The 9,655-nt window shown below is 40.2% G+C and overlaps 1 protein-coding gene across 1 annotated transcript; it reads right to left on the bottom strand.

Moving 5' to 3' along the window:
• Positions 1-275: 275 nt before the first annotated feature.
• LOC138988557 (protocadherin beta-10-like) lies at positions 276-9,583 on the bottom strand. Its single transcript, XM_070374490.1, is given in 3 exon segments — positions 276-6,224; positions 6,226-6,296; positions 6,299-9,583. Coding segments are annotated over 3 exon segments (2,397 nt in total). The 5' UTR covers positions 8,082-9,583; the 3' UTR covers positions 276-5,681.
• Positions 9,584-9,655: the final 72 nt, after the last annotated feature.

The raw sequence follows: 9,655 nt of genomic DNA, 5'->3' as shown, positions 1-9,655 counted from the left end.
TTTTTTTTTTTTTTTTAAGGATAACAATTTCTTTTTTTTTATTTTATTTTTAAACTTCACAATATTGTATTGGTTTTGCCAAATATTGAAATGACTCCGCCACAGGTATACATGTGTTCCCCATCCTGAACCCTCCTCCCTCCTCCCTCCCCATACCGTCCCTCTGGGTCGTCCCAGTTCACCAGCCCCAAGCATCCAGTATTGTTGCATCGAACCTGGACTGGCGACTCGTTCCATATATGATATTATATGTATTTCAATGCCATTCTCCCAAATCATCCCACCCTCTCCCTCTCCCAGAGTCCAAAAGACTGTTCTATACATCAGTGTCTCTTTTGCTGTCTCGTATACAGGGTTTTCACAGTTTATTGTGATCCAGTACTTTCATGTAATTCTTTGATTTTGCACAGCTCACTCCTTTTAAAATGCCCAATAAATGATAGTTAATAAAAATTATATGAACTTACAGAGACCAAGAATGTATATACATAATTTTGATGACAGAAATCAGATCAAAGAGCAGTTATCAGTTCCAAGAAATGTCTAAAGAAAAGTTCCTGTTTGTCCAACATAATCCCATTTGGATACAGGATTTAGAGGAACGAAGTGTATAAGACTGAAGTCCAAAAGAAAAAAGACTGAAGTTCATTGAGGGCCAAAAAGGAAATGGCAACCCACTCCAGTATTCTTGCCTGGGAAGTTCCATGGACAGGGGATCCTGGTGGGCTACAGTCCATGGGGTTGGAAAGGAGTCGGACACAACTTAGCTACCAAACAACATCTTTAACTTTGGAGACCCTGGGAAGAGCTAAGTGCAAGTGTGAGGGGTGAAGCCAAAAATAGGGAAATCAAACAAAACTTTGCATCCTGAGTGGTGAGATTTCTAGTCCCTTTTCACGCAGTTGTCTCCAGTTGAAGTACGCAGGGTGGGCATCTCTTAACAATATTGCAGAATCCTAACCTGGAGCATATGAAAGGCTCAAACAGAAACTTAAACATACTGGTATTTGAGGATCTCCTAAGCTAATAACTCTTATCTTACAATGATTACATTAGAGTGAGGTCCTGCCATCAATAACCTCATTATCACATACACAAAGAGCTGTCAGCGCCTTGATCTCTCATCATTCTTAAATATGAGAAGATAGCCATGGACCACAAGACATGAGGAAGTATTAATGCCAAAACCACCACCACCACCAAAAAAGAGGGTCGCAGGAGGAAACAGATACAGAAATAGAGAAAACAGAAGAAAGTGTTTTAAAATGTTTGATTAACTTGCTGGATAGCAGAAATTAACAGAGCAATGTAAATCAACTATATTTCAATGTAAAAAATCTGATTAATATCCTCAGAGTAGTAAAATCTAGTAAGAGCTAATATTTATTGAGTATTTATTCTGTGCTGCCTATTATTCTAGTGCCACATATGTGTTTACATATTTAATTGCAATAGTAATCATATGAAGTATGTATTCTTTTGTAAGATAAAGAATGGATTAGGGCTTAGTGCTACTTCCTAGATACATAATCTTGGGCAAGTTCTTAATTTCTCTATGACTCACTCTCATTTTAAAAGTAGTTATAATACTTTTTGCAATGAATTTAATAATTTAAAAGAATTGTAGATGACAGAATAATTTTTTTTATTATAGTTGATTTACAATGTTGTGCCAGTCTCTGGTGTACAGCAAAGTAATTCAGTTATACAAACACACACACACATATATATATACACACACACTTTTAAAATGTTCTTTTCCATTATGGTCTATCACAGGATATTGAATGTAGTTCCCTCTGCTATACATTAGGAGCTTGTTGTTTATTCGTTCTAAAAGTAATACTTTGCATCTACCAACCCCAAATTCCCAGTCCATCCCTCTCCCTCTCCCCTTCTCCCTGTTGGCAACCAGAAGTCTGTTCTCTATGTCTTATGAGTCTGTTTGTTTTGTTGGTAGGTTCATTTGTGCCATATTTTAGATTCCACATATAAGTGATTTCATATGATATTTGTACTTTCTGACTTACTTCACTTAGTATGATACTCTCTAGTTCCATCCATGTTGCTGCAAATGGCATTATTTTGTTCATTTTTATGGCAGAGTGGTACTCCATTGTATATATGTACTAAGTTCCTATTTATTCATTCATATGTTGATGGACATTTAGGTTGCTTCCATGTTTTGGCTATTGTGAATAGTGCTGCTGTGTACATGGGGGTGCATGTATCTTTCTGAATTTTAGTTTTGTCTGGGTAAATTCCCAGGAGTGGGATTGCTGGATCAAGTGGTAATTCTATTTTTGGTTTTCTGAGGAACTTCCATACTGTTTGTACCCACTTACCTTCCTACCAACAGTGTAGGAGAGTTCCCTTTTCTCCATACCTTCTCCAGCACTTGTTTTTTGTAGACTTTTTAATGATGGCCATTTTGACCAGTGTTAGGTGGTGCCTCAGTTTTGATTTGCAGTTCTCTAATAATTAGTGATGTTGAGCATCTTTTCATGTGCCTACTGGTCATCTAAATGACAAAAGATCCTACATTTATAAATCTAAAACAGATGCTATGAAAAACATTCAAGAGAATTAAAAAGAGCTTTTAAAAAATAAATATTTGTCAGCCAAATATTAAAAGTACAAAGCTTGGATGATAAAATATTTTGTCCAAAAAGTAGAACAAGAGGCAAAAAGAAAATAAGAAGTGGAAAAAAATTAGAGGGAGACAATCTATCAATTCAGGATATCCAGTATTTAACTAATGAAATTATGGTGAGAAGATACAAAATTCAAAGGAGAAATTACGATGAAAATAGAACAAGGAAATTTCTTAGAGCTAAAAGTGAGAGTTTAAATGTTAACAGAGTACACCCATGTGACTAGATAAATAGCTGACACTGATGTATCTTCAGAATAGGAGAAACAGTTTCCAATGTTTCCACCATGCAAAAATGTGACGTTAAAAGAGATAGGAATTAGAATGCAAAGTCTTCTGAATAGCAACTCTATATGCAATCACTAAAAGGAATACTGTTTTTAAGATATGAGGGAAAATTATTTTCAGCCTAGAATTTTATATCCAAACTATCAATCAAATGAAAGCAAGATACCTTCACAAGGCAAGTTCTCAAAAATTTTATGTCCTCTGCATCTATTTTTATGAAGATATTGAGAGATCTGTGTCAGCTAAATAAGTGGCCTCTTAGAATTTGTGAAGGGTTGGTTCTAAGACCCACAGATATCAAATTCCCCAGATGCCCAAATCCCATAGTTGGCCCTCCCCATCCAAGGGTTGCACATCCGAGGATTCAGCCAAGCTAAGATGGTGTATTAAGTTTGCATTCTGCAGTGCGTTGACTCATCAGATGTGCAGTCAGTGCATACACTATATGTATTAGAAAAATCCTCATATATGTGGACACAAAGTTCAAAACCCTGTTGCTCAAGGATCCACTATATACTGTTTCTTATCAAAGGGGACCAACATAGGAAAATGTTAAAGTCCTAACTATAGAGCAAATAGTATAAATGAAGGCGAGAGATAGGAGGGAATTTGTGTGAAAGATCTCCAGAAAATAAGTATAACTGATAGGCTTCTGAGATTTTTTTTAAAATTTAAGGGAAAATAATGATATTCAGGGAGAAATAATGTGAAAAATCAATAGAATTAAATAGAAAGTTGTGCCAATAAAAATAATTATCAACTCTAGGAAAGATATTTTCAAGAAAGGGAATGTAATCATACTATGGTGAAACTCCAGTACTTTGGCTACCTCATTCGAAGAATTGACTCATTGCAAAAGACTCTGATGCTGGGAGGGATTAGGGGCAAGAGGAGAAGGGGATGACAGAGGATGAAATGGCTGGATGGCATCACTGACTCAATGGACGTGAGTCTGAGTGAACTCTGGGAGTTGGTGATGGACAGGGAGGCCTGGTGTGCTGCTATTCATGGGGTTGTAAAGAGTCGGACTGAACTGAACTGAACTGAATGTGTACTTTGAAGTAATCTTAGCAAATAAACCAAAACTATTAGTTTAACCAAAAGGAGGAGGAGAGGGAGAGAGGAAGCAGAAGCAGGAGAAGAAGAAAACCTAAGACAGGGAGAATAGAAGAAAGGGAATGTGCAATGTTTGTGTGTTTGTTAATTGGAAGGCAAGGAGGGCACGAAATAGGTGATGGGGATTAAAAGGCACAGACTTAAACAATTATAAAATTACAAAAAACATGAAAATGTAATATACAGCATAAGGAATATATTATAATAACTTGTATGGGTACAGTTGGTTACTAGACTTGTGGTAATCATTTTGCAATGTATGCAAATGTCAAATCACTACGTGGTACACCTGAAACTAACATAATATTGCAATCAACTATATTTCAATAAGAAAAGAAAGGAGGCCAAGCAATTAAGAAATAAAAAGGTAAGAAGGTTAAGTGCTTTATTACAGGAAGAAGTTATTAAAGTATAAAATTGAATGTCAAAGCAGTATAAACACATAACAGAAAATGTAGATCTACAGAAAACAGAGAAGAGAGCTAGAGATGAATCTGTTGTCATTCCTTATGATTTTTAGTTCATCTTTATTTAAAAATTATAGATAATTAAAATATATTTACAAAATGAAAAGTGAAAAGCTTTGCAACAGTCCACTAATAGCTTTATACAGACCCTCAAAATGTTTTTATTTATATTCATTTTCATGCAGGTTATATTTTGAATTATAAGACATAGTCTGGTTTCTATATCAGCAAAAATGAACATTAGAAAATATTAACAAAGAGTAGCATATTTAAAGAAAATGAAATTATATGAACACAGTGAGTGAGTGAAGTTGCTCTTTGCGACCCCACGTAGCCTACTAGGCTCCTTCGTACATGGGATTTTCCAGGCAAGAATACTGGAGTGGGTTGCCATTTTCTTCTCCAGGAGATCTTCCCGACCGAGGCTCCTGCATTGTAGGCAGACTCTTTACCGTCTGAGCCACCAGGGAGTCCCCTGGTCCCTAAGCTAAATCTTCTAATGTGAACACAAGGATATTATAATGTTGCTTACAAAATGATGCTTCATGGTTTTGGTTTGTTTAAGTTGGTTGGGATGTTTTTGGCTACACAGGCAGCTTGCCAAATCTTAATTCCCTGACCAGTGAAGAACCCAGGTGGAGACAGTGAAAACTCTAGGTCCTTACCACTGGACCACGAGGGAATCCTACCAATGATGTTTCATTTTATCATGAGCAGAATAATAGAGAAATATTTCTTTTAAAATATCATTTAGAGCTAGATGATAGTTTCTTATCATGATTAAATGTTTTAGTAAGGTCAAGACATGCAGGTATATCTTCTTAGGTAAAGGAAGTACTGTAGGTGTATAAGATAATGAGATTCAGTCTATGAAATGTACTAGGGAAAAAAATCAACCTGTTTTCCAGAATGAAAATGGTACTAAACTCTTGTACATTTTGAAGGACCTAAACATACAAACTAATATTTAGATGGAGTACTGATTACAACTAACCTGTTTAATGGGAAAAAAAGGATGAAATAACATTGTAAAATCATATAGTACTTTAAAATAAGGCTTTAAGTTGCAAAATAATTTAACTTGGAGTAATAAAACTAAACTAATATTGATATAGTTTCATAACACTTCAAAAATACGTGAACATATAGAAAGAATTTTACTGAAAATTAAATCCAAGGCTATTTCGAAATGTGGGATTTTCGTCACTATTTCTCCCAGGATCTTGTGCCTGAACAGTGGGGAGAATCGGCTTCAAGAATTTGAACTCATTCGTCCCAGTACCTCCCGTCAGGCACACCTCATACTGGTAGCTTTGGGACAGGGTCCCCGTGCCGCTGACGTCCACCAGGTGGCCTGGGAAGTGGCCCTCGGCCACCGGGCAGCGACCCGCCGAGGCCGCCCCAGCCCTCCTGCACAGCCGCACCGCCACGAACACCAGCACCGAGAAGAGGAAGAGCGACGACACCGACGCCAAGGCCACCACCAGGTAGACGGTGAGCGGGTCGGCCGGCGCCGCGGCCGCCGCTTCCGCTTCCGGGGCCGGCAGGTAGGGCTGCGAGAAGCCGTCCACCAGCAGCACGTGCAGCGTGACGCTGGCCGACAGCGGCGGCTCGCCGTTGTCCTTGACCAGCACCACCAGCCGCTGCTTGGGTGCGTCGCGCTCGCTCAGCAGCCGCGCGCGCGGCGCACCTCGCCGTTAGCGCCCACACGCCGAACAGCCCGGGCTCCGTGGCCTTGAGCAGCTGGTACGACAGCCAGGCGTTCTGGCCCCGTCGCCGTCCACCGCCACCACCTTGGTCACCAGGTAGCCCGGCTCGGCCGCCCTGGGCACCAGCTCGGTGCAGGGCGCCGAGGCGTTCTGCAGCGGGTAGAGCACGAAGGGCGCGTTGTCGTTGGCGTCCGCCACGAGCACGCGCACCAGCGCCTGGCTGCTGAGCGCGGGCGAGCCGCGGTCGGTGGCGCCCACGCGGAACTCGAAGGCTCTTAGGGCCTCGTAGTCCAGGGACGTGAGGGCGAAGAGGTGGCCGTTGTCGGGGTTGATGGACACGAGGGAGGCGAGGGGCACGAGCGGGTCGGGGGTCGGCAGCAGCGAGTAGGTGACCTGGGCGTTGGCTCCCGCGTCTGTGTCTATGGCGCTGACGCTGCCGATGTGCAGGGCGGGGCTGTTGTTCTCGCGGACCCACAGGGTGTAGGAGGTCTGGGTGAAGGCGGGGGCGTTGTCGTTGACGTCGGACACCAGCACGGTTATGTTGTGCTCGGTTTTCAGTCTTGGGGTTCCCATGTCAGTGACCGTGATAGTGATGTTGTACTCCGCTTGGCTTTCTCTGTCCAGTGCCCCTTCTGTCATTAGGATGTAAAAATTCTCCACAGAGGGTTTCAGAAGAAACGGCAGATGGTCTGGGATGAAGCACACTGTCTTTCCATTTTCTCCAGAGTCTCTGTCTTTAATCCTAAAAACAGCCAATGCTGTCTCAGGAGAGTTCTCCACAACATGGTTGGAAAGTGATGATATGATCAGTTCAGGGGCATTGTCGTTGGTGTCTAATACCTCGACCAAAACTGTGCATTTTGAAGAAAGGCCCCCACCATCGATTGCCTGTATATTTATTTTGTAAGACTTTACTAGCTCATAATCAAGCAACAGTCTGAGTATGATTTCTCCAGAAAAAGGATTGATATGAAAGGTTGTTAGAATATCTTCAGAAGCATCAAAAAATGAATAGGATATGTCTGCATAGATTCCAGAGTCTGCATCTTCTGCAGAGACTTTAGCAATAAAGGACCCTACTGGGCTGTTCTCCGGAGTCTGGGTCACATAGATTGCCTGAGAAAACTGAGGGGCATTGTCATTGACATCCAGGATCACAATGTGTATATTAGTGGCTCCAGACCTGGGTGGCAACCCACCATCCAGCGCTGTGAGTGTTAAGCTGAACTCTTGCTGTTTCTCCCGATCCAGCGTCCTGTCCAGTACTAGCTCTGGATATATTATGCCTTCATCACTGCCACTAATTTTAATATGGAAAAAAGAGTTGGGGTTGATAGTATAGTTTTGGATACCATTAAGTCCTCCATCTGAATCTTGTGCTCTTTCTAGTTGAAATGAGGTCCCTTCAGCTGTATTTTCTAATATTTTTAAGACTGTCTCTTTGTCTCGAAAAACTGGTGAATGATCATTTATGTCCCTCACCCTCAGCTCAATCCGGTAAATCTGAAAGGGATTATCCATTAAAATTTGAAAATACAGCATACAGGGTTCTCTGGAGCCACACAGCTTCTCCCGGTCCAGTTTTTCATTTGTAAGCAAATCCCCAGTTTGAGAGTCCAGGAGCAAGTGTTGTTTATTATCATCAGAGACCACCCGCGCTCCCCTTGCAAGCAACTCCTTGTCCCCCAGCCCCAGATCCTTAGCTATATTGACTACAAAGGATCCTCTCTCTGTTTCCTCTGTCACCGAGTAACGTCCAAACCCAGAGCCTGCCAAGGATACTCCCCCAAACAGAAAAAGAAACAGGACTTGCCTTTGTCTTGAGCAGGGAAATCGTCTAGCCTCCATAGCTGCTTCTGAATACGTCTTTAATATTGGTAACAATCACAGATCCCAGTGTAAATAAACAGCAGTCACAAACCGCAGATCTACACCGTGTAGTAGCAAAGGTATGGGTTATGTTTTATAACCCCCTTTTCTAATCTTGGGTTGCTACAGCTTTTCTCCCTGGTCTACCTGCCGCTATCTTTCTTCTTATGTCAGTGACTTACCGCAGCACTCTCAGTTCAGATTTTTACCCCTGTCTCTTTAGCCTGCAGCGCCACCGCGTGGCCTCCAACAGACTCAAATCGCTGTACCCAATTTGTGCGCTTGTATGTCTTTGTTATTTAAATATTTCGTTTTTCTTTTGTTTGTATCATTAAAAATAATGTTAAAATAGAGAACTGTTCACTTTGTTGAAATTTTTCACTGCTTATGGTGAAAGTTAAAAATTCATCAGTTGAAAAAATAATGTGTCTAGCAGTTGAATCTGTCCATTGTGCTAGATTTTAGTTCTAAGCCTTGCACTGCTGACACTTCTCCCAAGCAATACAAGGAATCCAAAGGAAAACTAGTGACCTCAAAGATCACCAAAGGAACAGATTTTACCTTTCCAAAACTTGAGCATAGGAACACCAAAAACTGAGAAAAGAAAAATTTCACACCTTCTTTAACAAATTTCTTCCAAACTTAATTACATTGCCGAAATAGAATCATCATTGTATAATCTAGAAAGAAGCATTTAAGGCTGTATCTTCTCTGTGCTCCAATAAAAACCTGTGTAATTGCCTTGTAAATATTGTTTCCAATAATGTGTCCCTTCTTCAATATGTGACCTGGTTAACGAATGGAACTTCAATATGGAAACTATGTCTTAATCATCATTGATTGCCACATCAGACAATCACTAAATGCTTACTGTATTAAGGCATGCATAAATAAACTCTAGTGAGTAGGACATGAAATATTTTAGGGCCTTACCATTTGAAAAATTGTATTCTTTCACTCATTCTTTGCAATTTGTTCCCTTTCTTTCACATGTCTTTGTTTTTCTTACATCAGTTTTAAAATATATGCAGAATTAAAGCAGGGACTGACCTCTTTTTTAAGGTCCTTCTTAATTCAAGTGGGATCTAATTTCATGCACAAAATAAAAAGTAGACCACACTAATGCCTGTCCTATCTACTGAAAATAAGAACAGCATTATAAACTCTGCCTCACAGAGAATTTTGTCCAAGGCCCTAATATCTAGGGGGAAATCTCTCTTTTCCTCAACAGTAAGCAAGATATACAGATTAAACTGAGAACTATGGTACAAGGAAAGGGATAGATACTGTTCAAAACACTCAAATTGTTTAATATAAAAGCCATAGGGTATAAACCGCTGCTTGATGACTTCTGTTTTTCAACTGAATGGGACTGCATTGTTAGCCCCCCAAAATTTAACAGGAATATCTGATTTTTTTCTGACAAAGTTAAAAGCAACAAACTATTAAACATTTCTATGTTTAAATAGAATAATGATACTTTTTGCTTTTTTTGTCTGCAAACATACATATATATGCACCCTCGGTATCCTAAAATCATGTTTCTTATTTTC

This window comes from Bos mutus, chromosome 7 (assembly GCF_027580195.1).
Source record: "Bos mutus isolate GX-2022 chromosome 7, NWIPB_WYAK_1.1, whole genome shotgun sequence".
Lineage (NCBI taxonomy): Eukaryota > Metazoa > Chordata > Mammalia > Artiodactyla > Bovidae > Bos > Bos mutus.
This window is presented reverse-complemented; position numbering and strand designations above follow the sequence as displayed.